This window comes from Sapajus apella, unplaced genomic scaffold (assembly GCF_009761245.1).
Source record: "Sapajus apella isolate SASKATOON/1434 unplaced genomic scaffold, GSC_monkey_1.0 scaffold45, whole genome shotgun sequence".
NCBI classification, from domain to species: Eukaryota; Metazoa; Chordata; class Mammalia; order Primates; family Cebidae; genus Sapajus; species Sapajus apella.
In genome coordinates, this window is record NW_022436985.1 from 11,143,259 (window position 1) to 11,165,749 (window position 22,491).

At 35.1% G+C, this 22,491-nt stretch overlaps 1 protein-coding gene across 9 annotated transcripts in view; it reads right to left on the reverse strand.

Moving 5' to 3' along the window:
• PTPN13 (protein tyrosine phosphatase non-receptor type 13) overlaps positions 1–22,491 on the reverse strand; it is a 208,489-nt gene that overhangs the window by 134,247 nt on the left and 51,751 nt on the right. For all 9 annotated transcript variants that reach the window (XM_032239688.1, XM_032239695.1, XM_032239689.1 and 6 more), the window contains exon 3: positions 2,634–2,812. In XM_032239688.1, coding sequence (XP_032095579.1) covers positions 2,634–2,812 — 179 coding nt within the window. The remainder of the gene's footprint in view (positions 1–2,633; positions 2,813–22,491) is intronic.

Genomic DNA, 22,491 nt, shown 5'->3' on the forward strand with positions numbered 1-22,491 from the left:
AAACATGTGGTCTAATAGTTATTCCTAAACATAGGGTTAACTTGTTTGGGGATCTAGACATCACAAGGCAAATTGGGAAACCTCTCAGCAAATCAGAAAAGCACTTGTACACCTCAAATTTCTACTAAGCACTTTTAAAATTTTATTGTGGATTTTAAATGCTTACAGAAAGAATTCATGATACCTATGCACACATACCATACCTAATTCCAATGTTCTAATCCCTCTTTTATAAGAGTATTAAATGAATCATACAGTGTACAGAATGACTGCATCCTGTTTAAATAAAAATGAATAACTATATAAGTATACTATTTATATTATCTAACTTAATAAAACATTACCAGTACACTTGAATACCTTCACGATACATAACAATGACCAAGACTATATCCACTCTATAACATACAAAAAGTTCTTTTCAAATACCGTATCTTTTGTAATGGGAAATTTCTTAGGCTAATGCCTTAAGCATTACCCCTACCTCATAGCTACTATCTCCTTTCAATGGTTGCTTGTACCTCTCAAAATTCTTAAGTAGTTCATAGAATATAAAAGGTAGATAAACTTAAATCTGAATTCATTCTACCAATTCTAGTCAGTCTTTTTTCAGATACGTAATTGACGGCTCAAATCAATATGCCTTCCTTTAGCTTAATCATCACACACACTCATACACAAATTCAGTGTCTGAAAAGAAAAATATAATTGTCAGCAGAAAGAAATTAGTAGAATTCCTTTAGATGGCAATTAGATAATGTAGATTAAAGTTTAACATGTATATACTTTTTAACAATTTTGCTATTAGGAAATTACTAGGTTAATTTTTTACACTTACGTGGAATGATATATGGGAAAGAATGATCCTAGCTAATTCTGAATTCTCTGGAGATCCCCACAGCCCAAAATTACCAACAGCCTGGTATACAACACAATTATCCAATGCCTGCTATAAAACACAGTATATATGCCTAAATTTTTTTTCAGAACTTGGACAATAAAATTAGGTGTTGTTCTGAAATCAGTTATATCACCATAGTCATACTGGATACTTCTATTATAAACCTTCACATCTTCATTATGCCATCAAATAAAATCATTACCTCATTTTCAGTTCTTTTCTACAGAGTATTAAAATTCCCTGGCCGGGCGTGGTGGCTCATGACTGTAATCCCAGCACTTCAGGAGGCTGAGGCAGGCGAATCACTTGAGGTCAAGAGTTCAAGACCAGCCTGGCCAACATAGTGAAACCCCATCTCTACTAAAAATACAAAATTAACCGGGCATGCTGGCACATGCCTGCAATCCCAGCTACTTGGGAGGCTGAGGCAGGAGAATTGCTTGAACCTGGGAGGTGGAGGTTTCAGTGAGCCAAGATCGCACCACTGCATTCCAGCCTGGGCGAAGAAGCAAGACTCCACCTCAAAAAATCAAAACAACAACAACAACAACAACAACAAAAACCCACACAACCTTCCCAAATAGAGTCCCACAAAATCTTTCTTCCCCAATAGTTATCTACTTTTGTCAAACTTCATCTCCAAAATCACAAATTACATCAGCCATGCTCATAAAAATATGATAGATCCCCACCTCCTAGAGAAGAAAGTCTCAAGTTCTGGCATTCAAATATCATCCTCCTTCTGACCTAGAGCCTTTCTTCCTTCCTTTAAACACATCCCTCTAGGTAGTAATGTTCTAGCCTAACCAATCTAACCAACCATTCCCCAATCATAGTGGAAAATTTCTTACGTCTTATCATTACCCATACCAATTACTCTGAGTAGGATGCCCTTTCTACCTATTTTTATTGATCTCGAGTTTATTCATTCTTCATAGCCTAACACAAATGCAACCCGTTCTCTGTGATATCATTCTAGACTAAAAATTAATTGTTCCTTTCGTAGATTCTCAAAACACTACCATTCTCCATAGTATTTATTTTATCCTGCCAAACATTATAGATCGGGGTCCACCTTCAGCCCCATACCAGTCCCATTGCCTGTTAGGAACCAGGCTGCACAGCAGGAGGTGAGAGGTAGGCAAGTGAACACTACCACCTGAGCTCTGCCTCCTGTCAGATCAATGGTGGCATTAGATTCTTATAGGAGTGCGAACCCTATCATGAACTGCACATGTGAGGGATTGAGGTTGCATATTCCTTATGAGAATCTAAAGCCTGATGTTTTGAGTGAAACACTTTCATGCTAAAACCATTCTCCTCCACCACCCCATCCTTGGAAAAACTGTCTTCCATGAAACCAGTCTCTGGTGCCAAAACAGATGAGGACCGCCGTAATAGATTGTTCTGTACATGTTAATCAGGGTCAACTTTCTAGTTACTTTTGTATCTTCCTCGGGCACAGTGTTTAACACATAGCAGGTATTTAATAAGTATTTGTAAACATGCAGTTATAATGGCTAACTTTTTTTCATATATTTCACAGATTTATAAATCTTTACAAAATTATTTGAATTCTTAAATAACAGAACTATGAACTTCTTGGAATACATGATCATTTAAAACTCAATAGATTTTTCAGAGGATTGAAACAGAGTAGCCCATTGTCATTATTTGATTTATCCCCATCCAAATAAAAAACAAAATCAAACAAAACAAATTTAATGGTTACCTTTTCAACATCTGAGAGAGAAGTTAGTGATTGATTTTGAAGAACCTCTGGTGCAGTGAATGCTCGAAGATCCTGATTGGAAATATTTTCATCTGTGAATGACACACTACCAGATGGCAGCAACAGCAGAGACCATGGAGAAATGATGAAGCCAAGGGCAGCAGGATCAGCGAGGCTTACTGGTTTGCAATTGTACAAAATTAAAGAAGAAGAAGAAGAAAATTGCTCAAAATTATAATCAGAGGAAATAACTATCATTTCAATGGATAACTCAGCCTGTTTGTATAGATGTTAATGAGTTTACACACATCAAATCAACATGCTACAAAAGATTGGGTTTCATATAAATACAACAGGTAGCATTATTAACAACAACGCCTTGATTTGGCTTAACCTATTGAAATCTGGATGGTAGATCCTAGAAACTAGAAATAGAGCCCCTTCTTTGTTGGTCATAAGAATTAAACTTGGTTCAAATGTTTTATCACAGTGATAATAGATAGGGATAAGGATCAGTAGTTCCTAAACTTTTTTTGAATTATGCATTCCTTTAAGAAATTGGTGAAATGTATGGTTTCTCTCTCAAGGAAATTACCCATAAATATAAAGCTCTGTATAAATTCTGAAGTTATATGGATCTACTTATAGCCCATTTATAGATCCCAAGGTAAAATTCTTAAACTATAGTGTTCAGAAATGGATAGAAATCAATTCCTTTGAAAATTCATCATATTAGGCATTCTCAAGGTTTCTAACTACAGCGAAATGTCTTGAGTCAAAGTATATATTTTGCTTGAATTCAGATTTTATCTTATTTACATTTGTTCATTATTTCACTAGCATTTCAGGCAGCTTGTTTTGTACTACACAGTGTGATCAATGGGGTCTCTTAAGTTTCGTTTTAATGCTTGGCTGTATAGATGCCTAAGAGCTCATACCTAAGTGTATTAACAAAAATACATTCCCTAGACACCAGTAGGCCTCCATCTAAAAGTAAAGTTTTATATTAGGCTCAACAAGATAGACTGATTTGAAGAAACTTTATTTTGTCCCTCATATCAAAAGGAAGTTAATACAGGTTTTAAGAAAACTGCTAGGTGAACTTGGTTATAGACTCAAGATAACAGCTACAGAAAAATCACAAAAGACTGAAATTCCTTTATTCAATCTGAATAGGTTATACTGATATCACTCTGTCACATAATAAGACATTGACAGAAGTCATGGAAAAGTTTATCATACGGTATCTATAGTCTCCCGAAAACAATCAGAACTATTTCTTCTAATCAGAATGGAATCATTCTTTCTGATTTTTTTTACCTCTACCTATCATCAATATGATCAGAATATGACTTATGATTAAAAAGTAAAACTATTAAAAGTCATTCCTCCTTGGAAGGTTAAAAATCTGCATTTTTATGACTCTGAGACATGTCTTTAATAATAGTGTCAAAGAAGAAAAACGTGTTTGAATGCATCTTTTAATCAGTCAGCACATCTTAGGTTGCACTGAAGTGGTGTGATAGACCCATGGTCCTCAAAGCTTTAACCAATCATACATCAGACTTCTGAAACTTGGCCCACAATTGCTATGCTAAATACATTTCAATGAATCATCATCACAGCTCATAATCCTAGGTATATGTTGTTGCATTTTACAGTCACTATACAAGTTTTCTGTTAAAAGCCACCTTTTAGTTTTTTCATACATAGACAACACACACTCTAGCTAGGAAAGAACTCAGACAAGGGAAAGAACAATCTTTCCCTTACCAAAAGATACTATTCAAAACTGTGACATTTCACATCGTAGATATTGTAAAACAATCTAAAATCAATTTCTGTCAAATTATCAACTAAGGGGAACAAACACTAGGAGACCAATTAGGAAGACAATGCAGTAATAATCTGGTGTGAGATGATGACAGCCTATAACCACAGTGTTAGCAATAGAGGTTGTGAGAACCTGCTGGAAATGGAAGATATTTTAGAGGTAGTGACAACAGAATTTCCTGACAGATTGGACTTAGAGTGACACAAGAAGAGGACTCTGGATGGCATCAAAGTTTTGATCTGACTAATTGGAAGGACAAAGTGCCAGCAACTGAGATTGTCTAAAATACTGCAGGCTGCTGAGGTGGGGGTTAGGAGGTGGTGTCAGGAATTAGAACTTTGGGACCTATTACATTTAAGATATCTGTTATATCTTCAAATGGGGATGTCAAGTAGGCAACTGGATCTGAAATGTGGGATAAAGATCAGAACTGCATATATATTTTTGGAGTTGCTAGCCTACTAGATGGTATTTAAAGCCTGTGACTTAATGAGGTCACCAAACAACAACAACAACAAAGAGCTAAGATAAAAAAGAAATAAAGACCAAGGATTGAGCCCTGGGTTATTCCAACATGAAGACTACTCCTTCTCAGTCTTTTTTTCCAGGTTCTCCCTCTTCTCTTGGGCACTGATGCAAGTATAGTGCTGTAACATCCCTCTAACACTTCTTTCACTCATTACTGCCAATCTCCACCCCACTATGTTAATTAATTCTATTTACTAGACTTGTTGTCCAGTTCTCCAGTACCTAAGTCCTGAATCTAAGTTCGGAAGCTGAGATTCTGTCATGGCTAATTCCTGATTGTCTTTCTTTTGGAGGCAAAATTATGATTTTGGGTGTAACTGTTACCATTTCAAATTTATAAATGATTGCAGATCACAGCTAACACAGATGTCTGAATGCCACCTAGAAGCCTAAATGTTATGCCCTGTCCTGTCATTCTGGTATTCCATCTAGACCAGAAAAGGGCTTACTGCATTCCTCCTCTTCATTCCTGGCTACAGACTGACCGTCTCTCCTCCTCAGCATGGTAGCACCAATCAGAAACTGCTGAAGGTGAAAGCAATTCATAATTCCTTATCACTCTGAAATAAAGAGATTTATTCACTTACCAGCACAACCAAGGTCAGTAAACCGATTATTACTCTGTTAAGAACTATATATATTTCTCTTTTTTATTAAGTCAGATTTTGTTTTTAATTGACGCATAAATCATACTTCTTTATAGGGTAAAGTATAATGTTCTGGTACATGTATACAATGTGTAATGATTAAATTATATATTTCAACTTTTATACAATATGTTTCTGTTTGCTTTTATTGAACATCGAAAGTATATAATTATTTTAAGCATTATATATATTAACATCTTTTTCCCAACATTACAGGTCATTTGCTAACAGAGTTTAAAGTATTACTGGTTGGATAATATGTACATAAATAAATACAAGATAGAAAGTATTAGGTATCTAAGAAAAAATGGTAATACAAAAAAGAGTTTGGAGGACAGCAAAGTTACTTCAACTACAATAAAGAATTAATTTCCTTTTTTATATGTGGCTCTTTAAGACAGGTAAGACTTGACCATGGCTAAGGTTAGAATTCTAAAAACAAGAAATGGCCAAAGCAAAGGCATGTGGGTCAGGAAATTACTAAGTTTGTACAAGAAACAGCAAGAATTTTGGGCAGAGAAATGATGAAGAGCAGTGAGAAACAGAATTACCAAGGAGGCTCATACTTTTGCTTGTTAAAAAAAATATACACAGGCTGGGTGTAGTGGCTCACGCCTGTAATCTCAGCACTTTGGGAGGCTGAGGCGGGCAGATCACCTGAGGTCAGAAGCTCAAGACTAGCCTGGCCAACATAGAGAAACCCCATCTCTACTAAAAAAAAAAACAAACCAACCAAAATTAGCTGGGCATGGCGGCAGGCACCTGTAATCCCAGCTACTTGAGAGGCTGAGGCAGGAGAATCACTTGAATCCAAGAGGCAGAGGTTGCAGTGAGCTAAGATCAGGCCACTGCACTCTAGTCTAGGCAGTAGAGCAAGACTGTGTCTCAAAAAAAAAAAAAACAAAACAAAAAACTACACATACACAGAAATGAGAAATTACAAAAATATTTTCAAATGTGTTTTAAATGGCTTGTAATAAAGTTAAAGCAACTGTGACCACAAACTACATTGCTGTCAAATTCCCTAAACACACACATGACATTTAAGTATGGGTTCTTGAAAAAACATAGTCAAACTACAGAAAATATTTGTAAATAATTTTAGAGGGTTATGCAAACCTGCAAGTGAGGGGAATTAATTTAGAGCTGTGGCTAGAATCAGTCTTTAATTTACTCATCTTGTCTAACTAAAAGGAAGAAATTTAAAGCCAGTGTATTTAAAATCCCTTAAAAAATGCTAACAAAAGAATATTTAAAAATGAGATTCTAGAAGCTTGTATGTCCATGTACTGTGTTTTAATTGTATGCTGACTGCATTCAAGAATGCTATCATTATGAAAAAGTAAATCTGAAATGAATTGATTCCAGTAGTCAAATGGTTATATTTATAGATTTTATCAACATTCCACAGAAAAATTGCTTAAACAGGATTTCAAGCAGCTAGAGGCAAGGTTAAGGATAAGCAAAAATTCGATTTGCAGAGAAACCTCTTAGAGCTTCTTTTCAATGTTCTTTTAAACTGATATCATTTTATGTTCATCCATTTTTTTTCCCTGAGGGTTCTTGCCATTTCCTTTAGATCGTCCCCTTAATTTACTTTTCATCTTCCACTTATAGTATTAAAAATTAGGGAAATAATCTTAGCTAGGCAACAAACATGGTAAGGAAACACTAATCAAAAGTATCAGAAAATCATTTTGAGACAGAACAACAATGACATCATTTTGATCTGAAAAATCCCTTTGCCTATTCAAGCACAAGACGTTGTAGTCTTTCTATTTTATATGTTCTATTAGGGTGTCTGACAAAAATGTATGCAGAGGCCACTGTTCTAAACTCTGAAAGATCTGATAAAATCCCTCTGTAATATGGAATTCTCTCAAAAATTCAGTTCATAAGTTCATAACAATATATCAAACATCTAGTATAACAAAGCACAAACATAAAATGAATGGTTTAGAATAGTTCCCCTACATCTTAACACTTTCTTGATAGTAAGATTTATGATACATTATTTAAGGTCCACTGGAAATTGTAGCATATGCTAGAAGTTGATTACAAAATAAAGCTGTATAAATTCCTCAAAAGTTTTGTTAAAACTAAAACAAAAAAATCAAAAAAATTTTGTTTCTCTAATACCATACAGGATAGAATAGCAACCCCTTATTGAAAATAAAATTATGTAAATGATTGAAATCGATATCTACAATAATGTAAACTGATGATCATATTCTCTTTAAAGATATTTTACATGTAAGTTTTCTTGGTATAACTAATCATGCGACATCATTTAATAAACTATAAGCCTTTAGTTCTCAAGAATTTATATTCTGGTAGTAGTTGGTCCTAGACCTTGCTAATCATCCAAATCCCTAAACTCACCTGGAAGATTTGGAAAGATACATATATAGGAGTTAAAAAGGAATTATTTAGGCAGATAGGGTAAGGAAGTCCTCGGTAAGGTTTTCCTTTAATGAAAAGCAGCACCAAAATCATCTCCTTTTCTAACAAAGAGTAGCCTGTAAAATTGAGTTGCAGAGAGACCAGCAAGTTGGAAGCTTGCATGAGTGAATACTCCCAGGAAAAGGTTTCCTGGAACTAGGCATATTCAAAATGGCGGCTCCATCGTCTCTTCTCTTTGCCAGCCACCTGTACAGCAAGGAGCAGACAACATGGTGCCAGCCACATGGAAAGCCCATTTGCATAATAAGATTAGGGTGGGGTGGCCAGCCTTCCCCATGCGCTAAGTAAACATCACACCTGGTCCTGCCCATCTGTGGGCCGTATGTAAATCAGATATCACCTCCTCAAGCCTGTCTATAAAATTTGGTGCACTCCCATTCCAGGCTGGAATTCCCAGGAGTCTCCTTCTCTTCTCTCTCTCTAGAAAAAGAGAAAATGTTTTTGTAATCCTGTTCTCACATATTTCTTCCAGAATAAAAGTGGTTTAAAAATACAAATCATAATTTCCCTAAATATCAGGTACAATGCCATTATAATTATCTAAGTGAAATATTTGCAAAAAAATGAATTTGTTTCCCATTTTAAATCTATACCACAGGTCCACAACCTTTTTAAGTTCCCTTCTAGAGAGAGTGGGAGAGAGATAAGAGAGGGAGAGAGCAGTTCTTCTTCCTCTTTCTTTTGCCTATTAAACCTCTGCTCCTAAACTCATTCCTTGTGTGTGTACATGTCCTTAATCTTCTTGGCACAAGGCTACGAACCTTGGGTATTTACCCCAGACAACAATGCCAGTTCAATATCAGAGAAACTGTCAGTTTCATTTAATTCTTTGTATAGTAGCTGACTTCAGTAATTTAGTATGTAGTCTCATTTTATTGAGAGACAGTATGGTGTAAGCCAGAATCCCTGGGTTCAAATCCCAAGTTTGATATTTATAGTTTACACAGTGATCTTCAGTAAGTTATTTAGCCCCTCTGTGCCTAAATTTCTTTATTTACAAAAATCATTGTCACATCATAGATAAGGCTATAGTGAGGATTAATGAAAAAACAAAAACCAGAGACTTAAGGCAGTTCCTGGCATATAGCAGAAAGTGCCATATAAAAGTGGTGACCACTGTTATTTAAAACTTTTTCTCAAAGATACCAGATGTAGACTACACATCTAAGAAAGTCACCACTCAAATTTGTCCTCAATCACCTTCTTAGCACTTCCCTCCCATAGAAGACAGAGTATTATCCATGACAAGCACTGTAGTTTCAGAATAGACCAAATCTCAAACTGTTCTAGATCTTTGGAAATATATTTTGGCATCTTTTACTTAGAAATAATGTTAGAGGCCGGACGCGGTGGATCACGCCTATAATCCCAGCACTTTGGGAGGCCGAGGCGGGTGGATCACGAGGTCAAGAGATTGAGACCATCCTGGTCAACATGGTGAAATCCTGTCTCTACTAAACATACAAAAAAATTAGACGAGCATGGTGGTGCGTGCCTGTAGTCCCAGCTACTCGGGAGGCTGAGGCAGGAGAATTGCTTGAACCCAGGAGGCGGAGGTTACGGTGAGCTGAGATCACGCCATTGCACTCCAGCCTGGGTAACAAGAGCAAAACTCCGTCTCCAAAAAAAAAAGTTAGAAATACAAATTATTTAAAGTACAAAGTATCCTAAAATATCAATTTGTTCTTTAATTAAAATTCCTTGGGGAATATCCTTTTTATAAGTAGTCTATTATTTACTGGTTATTTATTGGTTTATTGGTTAATTTATTGGTTTATTTACTGGTTATTTATTATTTGTTAGTTTATTATTTACATGGCATTCCTAGTTAGCATAGATCCTCAATTTAGAACAACTGCTTTAATATTTGAGGATCAAACCAATTAGTACTTATTGAGTAACTACATTTGTCAAATTGGTGCTTTACTATATACATAGTCATTATTTTAGGTAAAACATGACTTATTAAATGAAGATTTTTTTCGAATGCACATATCAGGACAGTATCAGCATACAGTTTTAGAAATTTTTATTTGTAATACAAGTTGCAGTATTCTAATAACATGAAATCACTGCAAACTTGTTACTCCAAATTGATCTAAGAATAGGAGATCAAAGATACTTTTATTTCTTAATGATGACATTAGCCACACACACACACACGTTTTCTTTTTAAAATGACTAAACACATGCAAGCTGCTTGGACAAACCACAACCACTGGAATCTTGGTATGGCTTCTGATCAATTAGGCTTCTAGTAATTGTGTTTGTTATGTACTTGCAAGACTCTTGAGGTTCCAGAACTATGCTACTTGGCAACAAAACAGTAATGAAACAAGTGATATACAGACAACCTATATTAGTAAAACCAAATTGGTTATTATTAAAAGTGACAAGGCTTAAGTGATTGGACAATGTGGACAGAGGGAAGCAGGTCTCTTGCTGTCTTCTTAAGCAAGCTGGCTTGGCTACCCTATTCAAGTAGCATGAAAGAAGTTGTAGCAGTTCCTTTCATTCCTCCCTCCTTTCTTATCATATGCTGAGGAACCTGCTTACTTTATTCCTTTGATTTACTATGTTCTTTCTCTTTGATTTGCCTTTCACTTTCACCTTTTCCACCAATCTGCTTTATGCTTACCATCAAAAAAAACTGTATCTCCCCAAATTATAAGCCAAATGCTGAAAAAAAGTTTTTGTAACCCTGTTTTCACATATTTCTTCTAAAATAAAGGTGGTTTAAGGATACAAATTATAATTTCCCAAAAGATCAGGTAAAATGCCATTATAATTATCTAACTGAAATATTCGCAAAAAAAAAAAAAAAAAAAAAGAATTTGTTTCCCATTTAAAATCTATACCACAGGTCCACAACCTTTTTAAGTTGCCCTTCTGCCCTGCTTGAAAATAACTTACTAATTTAGACTTTGCTGATCACACGCAAAAAAAAATATTTTGGAGTTCCACTCTCAAGAAAAGCAAAGTTTTCTTTCAACTTTCAAATACCAGAAACTCTAAATTATTCACCCAGAGAATACTTTTGAACTTTACTCTCCAATCTCTTTTAGTTATATTTTCAAGTATGATTTAAAATAAGAGTCAGCTTGGCTAATTTGAATACTGAAACAAACTTATTTATAATGTCTGACTTTGGGAGTTTAAGGTAATTAAGAAACGACAGAGGCTTTCTGTTTCCTGATCCACTGAAGACTTTGGTGTGAATTCTGGAGACAGAGCACAGGAATCTACACAGTATTTTTAAAAACCTTCCTGGAGAATCCATATGTGTACCAACCTACCCTACACACAAATAAAAACCACTGCTCTCATTAGGGATATTAAAATGGTATCATAGCTTAATTAAGTTGCTTCTTGACCTTGTACTTGCTCCAATTCTATGTCAATTAACTGATATTAAGTATATAATAAGATGAGGTATGTATGACTTTATATCCTTTCCCGATGCTTTTTTTGTTTTGCATCTTACAAAGCTATAAATAAGGCACTTTACAGGAGATACAGCAAGCCAAAAAATGTTACAAGTAACTAATTTATCCAAATTATAATAACGTCATTTTATTAGAAAGGTAGAATAACTATCAGTAATTTCAGGCTACAAAAGAGACTTAAATAGCTCTTCTCTATTTATAATATGGAAGCAGAGTAAAGAGCACCAAATTGAGACTGTCACTGACATTTAGAAATAAACTGCCTTATCCACTGATGGGTTTCAGAACATGCTGCCCCAGATTATGGCACCTTGGTATTTGAGAAAACCACAGAAGCAGGAAGGTCACTCTCTGACCTCCTCCCACCCTTTTCATTGGAAATAGGTCAAAAGACTTTCATTCAAGAGGTGCCATTCGTATAGCTGGAGGAAAGAAACATCCTCATCTCTGAAGACACAGGGACACAAAGAAGAATCTGAACAAAAAGGCCTTGCTAAGTTTCCCCCAGTTTATTACATTAGATCATACTTTGTTATCCAATTATACGCTCAACCCCACCCACTTCTCTATCAAACAGTGCAAAACCCCCCACAGGTTTACTTGTTCCTTTAAATTTTCAATTCCAAAGGCTCTTGTGTTACATAAAACTTATATACCATAAATTGCATGTTTTTCTTTTGTTCCTCTGTCTTTTATTATAGGCACCTCAGCCATGAACCTAGCAATGGGTAAGAAAAAGATATTCTTTTCCCCTACACAACTTAATTAACATTAACTTCATTTGGCTTCTCCTATCTCATTCCCAAAGTAAAGCAAACTACAAATGAAATTCCTAAGCATTTTGTTTCTTCTGTAGCACTTCGTATATATTTATGTATTCTTAAGAGTCGAGGTCTCACTCTGTCACCCAGGCTGGAGAGCAGTGGTGCGTGCGATCGTAGCTGGCTGCAGCCTCAAACTCCTGGGCTCAAGCGATCCTCTTGCTTCTGCTTCCAAGTAGCTGTGGTAAGTGCCTGTAATCCAACGCTTCCTATAAATCCAATATATATTCATAGTATATGAGGTGAGCACCTTTAATCTCTCACCCTGTCTGATATACAAACGCATCATTAGGCACACAACCAGTACCTCAAGAAGGTCAAGGAATTAATATCAGTTTTTATTTTCCTGAAGAGTATCCAAACTTTGAGAGGAAAACTATTCTATGTATGTGTAATATTTTAGCTGCAGACTTCTAAAAGACAGTTTGCTTCAAAGTGGTTTCTTTTTAAAAATATAACAATCATATCTTATTTGATCATCCTGTTAAAGCAGCTATAAAAATATTAACTCTGAATAGTAAATTCTATTTAAAAACTTAATCTTATTGTTAGCTTAACAATTTTGTCAAAGCAATTTTGGAATGATGTGCCTAAGCCTCTTAAAGTGCTAGCATTTCTGTTGCCACCTAGCAATTTCATTATAGCCTCTGCAGATTTTACAGCTGCCACATTACATTTTGCCAGATAAACTACAATGGAGATAATTAGCAGTAAAAAAAGTTTTATGGTAAACAAAAAGCAGCAGGTTTTTGTTTTGTTTTGTTTTGCAAGTGCAGACAAAGTTTCAAGTTAAAAGAGATCTTTTTTTCTTCCACCTCTGCCATCTGCATAAATCTTGGGGGTGAGGTTGTAAGAAGAGCAGATACAAAATTTAAATAATGAACTCAGTGATTTCATTTTACTTTCAAGGGCCTGAAATTTATACAAAGACAGAAACATCAATAATATCAAAGGTGACTGGCATTTATTTCATTTTTGGGGAACTGGATGAAAAGGTCAATGAAGAATAGCGTATGCTTTTTAGTTTCCAGAGGAAAAAACATATATCTTTCCAGAGAGAAACTGGCTTTGTCTTGTGTGACATGGTTCCATGTAAACATGACCTGTAGGTACTCATGAAAAATATTTTTATGATCACTAATGCCATTCTCTGCTGCTACTGACCATATCCCCCTCACCCTTCTCTGCCCTGCCACTTACATTGTAAAGACATTTTCCTTCTCAAAAAGAAAAGAAGGAAGAAAGATTATTTGAATGGTAAGCTATTCAATTTTTCAAAAATAGTATACACTTCCTATAAAAATGTTAACTATGACTGATATACATCATGCCAAGAAAGTAAAATTTTAACTTATTACTAAATGATACAAGGTATAAAGCTCTCTTTTAATTTCTATATTGGAGAAAAGATATTGATAAATACTTGTAAAATGTTTTCTTTAAAAACGTTAGTTACATAATCTGAATAAGTCCAACAGAATGTTGAGTAAAAGAAGTCAAACACCAAAGAGTTCACATTGTATGATTCCATTTTCATGATGTTCAAAACCAGGCAAACATTTTCTGTGTGATATGTCATAGTAGTGATTACCCTTGGTAAACAAGAATTGACTAGAAGGGAGCATGAGGGAGCCTTCCAGGTACTGAAAATGCTCTATATCTGAATCTGGGTGGTGACTGTATGAGTGTGCACATTCATAAAATTCATCAGGCTGTACAATTGAGAATAATGCTGTTTGCAATGTATCTTACACCTCAACAATAAAGTCTCTGTTAAGTATAAAAAATTAAACAATAAATATAGTGAGCAAAATTAATATTTATCACCAAGGATAGACTACAGAGGATGAACTGTAGTAACTCTAACTGCATGCCTATTTAAATTTATAAAACTGTCTGTTTAGAACATCTGAAGTCGAAATAATGTTAAATTAAAACACAGTGTATTGACTGTGTTTGTGGGGAAGGGTTAGTTTGCTACAAGTGTGTCATATACTTATCTAGCAACCTACATTATTCATATTAAGCATGTTAGACATTAAATATAATTTCATGTTTTATAGTTTGTTTCCAGGGAACAAATGGGTAATTTCACACAGCTCAAACACATTTAACTTGAAGGACCTGTTAATTCTGGACTTATGAATGCAGGGCAAGATGTAGCATGTCAAAGACAACTGATACACTCTCTTTACAAAATTATGGCTATAGATAATAAGGAATATAATATTAAGGAACTAGTTAGAATTTGACCTTTTAAAAGTTGCATAACCTGTACAAATATTTACTCAAAAACTTTTAATCCATAAAAACTTTCTATATTTCCTATAAAGTCTTCTTTTAAAAAACCTCAGGAATTCAATTTGAAGTTCATGCTTTGTCTCTCTTCTTACACTATAATTGTGCTACTTATTCTCCTTTGGAGAATAAGTATATTTGAATAAATATTAAGGATATTTGAACTACACAAACTCTAAGGCCAATTATTCCTATTATTCTCATAAACCGAATCAACCCTTAGACTGCTTTAATTCCTATCACCTACTTCAGTCTTACATACTACTATATTACTTATAATTTTAAATTTGCAATGATTGCTGTTGATGTTTTATACAGCCATTGATTGTTTAGATTCACCATTAAGTTGACGGATTCTTTTGCTTACTGTTCCTTCTTGAATCTTTTTCTTCCTCTGGGTCATATTTTCACCTTCCTGAAATACATCTTTTAGTAATTTTTTTAAATGAGGATTTGTTGTTGGTAAATACTCACAGTTTTCATATGAAAATGTTTTGTTTTGACCTTAATCTTGAACCAAAGTTTAGAAAGACATCAAATTCTATCTGTACATTCCAATGCAGTGGCCATCAACCACGTGTGGCTTTTAAGTTTTTTGTTTGTTTGTTTTTGTTTTTTGAGATGGAGTCTTGCTCTGTCACCTAGCCTGGAGTGCAGTGGCATGATCTCAGCTCACTGTAACTTCCACTTCTCAGGTTCAAGCAATTCTCCTGCCTCAGCCTCCTGAGTAGCTGGGAATACAAGCACGTGCCACCATGCCCAGCTAATGTTTGTATTTTAGTAGAGACAGAGTTTGACCATGTTGACCAGGCTGGTCTTGAACTCATGACCTCAAGTGATTTACCTGCCTTGGCCTCTCAAAGTGTTGGGATTACAGGTGTGAATCACAATGCCTGGCTGCTTTTAAGAATTTGAAATGTGGCCTCTGAAACCGATGAATTAAAATTTTAATTTATTTAAAATTTAATTTAAAGATGAATACTTAATCAGATGTTGGAAAACTTTTAAGTATGCTTGTAACAACTTAGGTATGTAAATTACTTTTTCATCTGTATATTTTATGAAACATAAACATTTTTGATAAAATTTAGAGTCTGAATTGGCATATGCTATGAGTGCAAAACAGATTTTGATGACTTAGTACTAATAAAGTGTATAACATCTTATTAACACTTTTTTATACTGGTTACATATAAAAATGATATTTTTAATATATTGGATTAAATAAAATACAGAAATTAATTTCATCTATCTCTTTTTATCCTTCTAATACAGCTCATAGAGAACATTAAATTATATATGATGTTTATATTTCTTTTAGACAATGTTACTCTAGGTTGTTATAGTGATAATGTTTTCTCTTTTTTCTTGAAATAATTATGTATCCTCACAGCAGTTTTAAGATTTTATTTCTTAATGAAATTAAGTAGTTATAAAAATTTACTTAATTCTACCAAATTCTGACCTTATTTTTACTGTTCAGTCTGCTCTTAAGCGAACTCTTTTTTCTTTGTAGGTAATTCAGCTTTCTGTTTCTTTCTGATTGCTTTAAAAACCTTCTCTTGTTTATGTTTTCCTATACTTCCAATCCCATTATTATTATTTTTTTATTTTGACTGTGACATAAGCTTTTAGAATTTCAAGATTTACATATTTTATCAGCTCTCAAAAATTATCAACTATTATATCTTCATTAATTGTTCTGTTTCCTATCCTCTTGGTTCTCCTTCTTCTGGAACTCAGAGGTACGTTGGACCATTTCATTCAATGCTTCATAAACCTAAACTCTCTCATATTTTTAGTATTACGGTGATCTCTTCAGCACTGTCATCTAGTTTACTAATTTTCTCTTTGAAAAGAAAAGAGAAGTATTTAAAAATTACCAGGAAGGAGACAGAGCAAGATGGCCAAATAGAACCCTGAGCAATAATCTCCCATCAGGAACACTAAATTGAACGATCTATGCAAGATAGCACCTTCATAAGAACAAAAAAATCAGGTGAGTAATAAAAGTTTCTGTGCTCAAACCAGGTACTTTTATCAAGGAAAGAGGCACTGAAGAGTATACGAGAGACAGTCACACATGGACTACACCAATCCCAGGCAGTGCAGTGAGTAGTCAGAGTCTATATGCTTGGAGGAGACAGCGAAGTTAGTGTGGGACTTTGCAATGAAGCTCAGTGTTGCTCTGTCACAGCAGAACACAACACAGGTAGGAATTCTGTCAATGCCTATGGAGGCAGCATTCAGACCACCAGTTGGCTAGAGGGGAATCCTCAACTCCAACAAAAAGAACCCAGTTTCAGGCCAGTGGGGGGGTTCACCACCAGCTAACTAAAGTGGACTGGATCACAGAATAAATTTGAGTGGCAGTCAGGCCACAAGGACTGCAGTCCTCAGGCAAACCCTGGTGCTGCACTGGTCTCAGAGGCCGTGGACTTGGGATGCAACCCAGTGTGAAACCAATGGTGGCAGCTAAGGGAGTGCCTGTATCACCCCTCCCCAACTCCAGGCAGTGCAGCTCTTGGGGAAGACACTTTCCATGTGGAGTATGGAGTGGGAAGAGCACAGAGGGCTTTGTCTCACAACTTGAGTACCAGTTTAGCAGATTCCTGAAGCCCCCAATTCCAAGTCTTTGCTCTTAGATGGTGTTTCTAGACCCATTCTGGGCCAGAAGAAAATGCACTGTCCTGCTGGAACAGACTCAATTCCAGCAGGATTCACCATGTGCTGACTAAAGTAGTCATGGGCCTTGAATAAACACTAGCAGTAGTGGCCATGTAACTTGGGTGAACCCCAGTACTGTGCTGGTCTATAAACCTTCAGGTGAGATTCTGCAGTGTCAGCTGTGGTGGTCACAGGAATGTCTGTGTCACCTCTCCCTCAAGTCCAGGCAGCATAGTACAGAGAAAGGTTCCTTCTGACTGGGGAAAAGAGAGAAAAGAGAGCAAGCTACTTTGTCTGGTAACCTAGGGAATTTCCCTTATCCAAGTTCACCAAGGCAGTGCATGTAGGGGTCTGCGAGAGTTGCAGTGCTCCTGGGCTTAGGGCGCCCCCTAGTGCTGAAACGGCTGCAGTAATTGCAGGCTTAGATCACAACACCCAATCCCCTTTGAATTCATGGAAAGCCTTATCAAGAAAGTTGAGTACAAACAAGACTAGGCTGCAAAGATTGGAATAAATACCTAACTCTTCAATGCCCAGACATCAATAAACATCCAAAAGTATTGGGGACACACAAGGAAAAATGACTTTACCAAATGGACTAAATAAGGCACTAGTGACCAATCTTGGAGTGATGAAGATATTCCATTTGACAGGAAATTCAAAATAGCCATCTGAAGGAAACTCAATGATTATCAAGAAAACAAGAGAAACAATTCAGAATTCTATCAGAGGAATTTAACCAACAGATTAAAATTTTAAAAAATAAAGCAGAAATTCTGGAACTGAAAAATTCAAACAAACTGAAAAATGCATCAGAGAATCTCAACAGTAGAACTAGTCAAGCAGAAGAAAGAATTGATAAGTTCAACAACAGACTATATGGAAATACACAGTCAGGGGTAAAAATAAGAAAGAATAAAAAGGAATAAAACATGGCTACAAGATCTGGAAAATAACCTCAAAAGGGCAAATCTAAGAATTATTGGCCTTAAAAAGGATATAAAGAGAGAGTGCAACAGAAAGTTTAATAACAGAGAACTTTTCAAACCTACAGTATGAATATCCAAGTACAAAAAGATGAAAGAACACCAAGAAGATTTGACCCAAATAAAACTATCTCAAGGTATATAATAATCAAACTCGAAGGTGAAGGATAAAGAAAGGATCCTAAAAGCAGCAAGAGAAAAGATGAAAATAACATATAAAGGAGCTCTGATATGTCTGGCAGAATTTATACTGGACACTTCATAGGCCAATAGGGAATGGAATGACACATTCAAAATGCTGAAGAAAAAAACTGTTTCAACCTAGGATATTATATCCAGCAAAATTATCCTTCAAACATGAAGGAGAAATAAAGACTTTCCCAAACAAAAGCTGATGGATTTTATAGCACCAGGTATGTCTTACCAAAAATGCTAAAGAGAGGTCTTCAATCTGAAAGAATGTTTATAAGCAACAAGAAATCAACTGACAGAATAAAATCCACTGGTGATAAGTACACAAAAAAATACAGAATACTCTAACACTGTAATTGTGTTGTATAAATCATCACATTTTAGTAGACAAGAAAAACCCATCAAAAATAATTACAATACTTTTTAAGAGAAAGCTGTAGCAAAGCAAAACCAAAATTAGCAGAAGAAATAAAGATCAGAGCAAAAATAATTAAAATTGAGACAAAAAAATTGGATTTTTTTTTTGTTTTTTCCTGTTTTGTTTTTAACAGATGGTGCATCACTACATTGCCCAGGCTAAAATACAGTGGCTATTCACAGGTGCGATCACAGTGTACTGAAACCTCAAACTCCTAGTCTCAGCTGATCCAATTCTCCTGCCTCAGCTTCCTGTGTAGCTTGGACTACAGGTGTGTGCCACTGCATCTGGCTAATTAATTTTTTGAAAAGATAAACAAAATCGACAAACTTTTAGCCAGACTAAGAAAAAAAGGGACAAGACCCAAATAAATAAAAGCGGTGATGAAAAAGGGGATATTACAACTGATACCAAAGAAATTCAAAGGATCATTAGAGACTACTAGGAGCAACTATATCCCAATAAATTGGAAAACCTAGAGGAAATGGATCAATTCCTAGAAACATATACCCAACCAAGACTGAACCATGGAGAAATCCAAATAACAATAGACCAATAACAAGTAATGAGATAAGAGAAGTAATAAAAAATCTCCCATCAAAGAAAAGCCCAGTTTCACTGCTGAATTCTACTAAACATTTTAAAAAGTAATACCAATCCTACTCAAATGATTCCAAAAAATCAAGCAGGTGGGAATACTTCCAAACTCATTCCCTGAAGCCAGTATTACCCTGATATAAAAACCAGACAAAAACACATTAAAAAAAAAAAAAAAAAAAAAAAAAAAACAAATTGCTAATAATAATGAAAAATAGAAATGCAAAAATCCTCAACAAAATACTAACAATATACAATAAGGTAAAAAGACATTCATCATGTTCAAGTGGGATTCATCCCAGGGATGGAAGGATAGTTCAACATAGGCAAATCAATAAATGGAAGATATCTTATCAACAGAATAAAAGACAAAAACCATAAGATCATTTCAATACATGTTGTAAAAGCATTAAATAAAATTTAATGATAAAAACTCTGAACAAACAATATAGAAGGAACATACCTCAACGTGATCAGGGCCATATATGACAAACACACAGCTAGTACTATACTGAATGGAAAAAAACTGAAAGCCTTTCCTCTAAGATCTGTAACAAGATAAGGATGCCTACTTCCACTACTTTTATTCAAAATAGTACTAGAAGTTCTAGCTAGAGCAATTAGAGAAATAAAGGACATCCAAACTGGAAAAAAAGAAGTCAAATTATTCTTATTTGCAAATGATATGATCTTGTATTTAGAAAAACCTAAACACTCTACCAGAAAATAATTGGAACTGATAAACAAATTCAGTAAAGTTAAAGAACACAAAAATCAACATACAAAAATCAGTAGCATTTTTATACCAATAGCAAACAATTTGACAAAGAAATTAAGAAAGTAATTCCATTTACAAATGCCACAGATAAAATACCTAGCAATAAACTTAACCAAAGAAGTAGAAGATCTCTACAATTAAAACTATAAAACAGGCTGGTGCAATGGCTTATGCCTATAATTCCAGCACTTTGGGAGGCTGAGGTGGGCAGATAGTCTGGGCTTAGGAATTTGAGAAGAGCCTGGGCAACATGGTAAAATCCCTTCTCTACAAACAAATACAAAAATTAGCCAAGCACGGTGCATGTCTGTAGTCCCAGTTCCTCAGGCGGTTGAGGTGGGAGGATCACTTGAGCCTATGAGGCAGAGGGTGCAGTGAACCATGATCATGCCACTGCACTCCAACCTGGGTGACAGAGTGAGACCACGCTTCAAAACGAAAAAACAAAAACACAACCCTATAAAACAGTGATAAAGGCCAGGCGCGGTGGCTCACGCCTGTAATTCCAGCACTTTGGGAGGCCCAGGCAGGCAGATCAGCTAAGATCAGCAGTTTGAGACCAGCCTGGCCAACATGGCAAAAACCTGTCTTTACTAAAAATATGAACATTAGCTAGGTGTTGTGGTGGGCACCTGTAATCCTAGCTACTTGAAAGCCTGAGGCAGGGAGAATCGCTTATACCCAGAAGGCAGAGGCTGCAGTGAACATTCTCTTCGATAAATAATGCTGGGAAAACTGAATATCCATATGCCAAAGAATGAAGATAGACCCCTATATCTTGCCATATACAAAAATCAAATCAAAACATCTTAAAGACTTAAATCTAAGACCTGAAACTGTGAAGCTACTAGAAAAAAATATTGGGAAAAAGCCCCAGGACATTGGTGTGCACAAAGATTTCTTGAGCAAGACTCAGAAGCACAGGCAATTAAACCATTTTTGTTCACAGCAAAATTGAACAAATAGGATCACATCCAGCTAAAAAGCTTCTGCATAGGAAAGGAAACAACACAAAGACAACCCACAGAATGGGAGAAATTTTTGTAAACTATCCATCTGATAAGGGATTAATAGCCAGAATGTATAAGGAACACAAACAATATAAGAGGAAAAAAACAAAGTATGCCAATTAAAAAGTGGTCAAATTATCTGAATGGGCATTTCTCAAAGGAAGACATACAAATGGCCAACAGGTATATAAAAAAATGCTGAAAAATCACTAATCATCAGAGAAATTTAAAACTACAATGAAAGATAATCTCACTCCAGTTAAAATGACTTGTATAAAAAAGAAAGGCAATAATAAATGTTGGTAAGGATGAGGAGAATGGGGAACCCTTGTATATTGTTGGTGGGAATGTAAATTAATACAGTCACTAGGGAGAACAGTATGGAGATTCCTCAAAAAACTAAAAATGGAACTACCATATTTAAGACACCTCTGCTTAACTCAGGGACATAATTACTGTCTCTTTTAGAACTTTAATTTTTGGTATATGGATATCCAGTTGTTACAGCACCATTCATTGAAAAGAGTATCCCTTCTTTCTTGAAAATCAATTGACCATATTGGTGCAGATTTATTTCTGGATTCTATTATGTTAAACTCATCTAGTTGTTTATTTTGATTACTGTAGCTTTATAATAAATTTTGAAATTAGGTAGTAAGAGTCCTCAAACACTGTTCTTTTTCAAAGTTGTTTTGGCTACTCTAAGTTCACTGAATTTCCATATGAATTTTACAATCCACTTGTCAATTTCTACAAAAACATATAGCCTGTTGGAATTGCACTGAATGTAGAGATTAATTTAGAGAAAATTGACATCTGAACAATACTGTGTCTTTTGATACAGGAACACAGCATAGCTCTATCTATTTAGGTGTTAATTTCTCTCGGCATTGTGTTTTAGTTTTTGCAAAATAGGCCTTCGTATCTTTTGCCAGCTTAATTCCTAATTTTTTCATATTTCTAAATTTTGTATTTCATATTTTCCTTTTTTTTTTTTTTACCATTTCTAAATGGTAAAACAGTTGTTTTTTGCATGTTGATCTTGTATCTTTCAACTTGTTAAACATTTATGAGTTTGAGTTTTGGATTCTATCAAATTTTCTGTAGAGACCATGTCATATTCAAATATATAGTTTTACTGTTTTTCTAATCTGGATGCCCTTATTTGTCTTA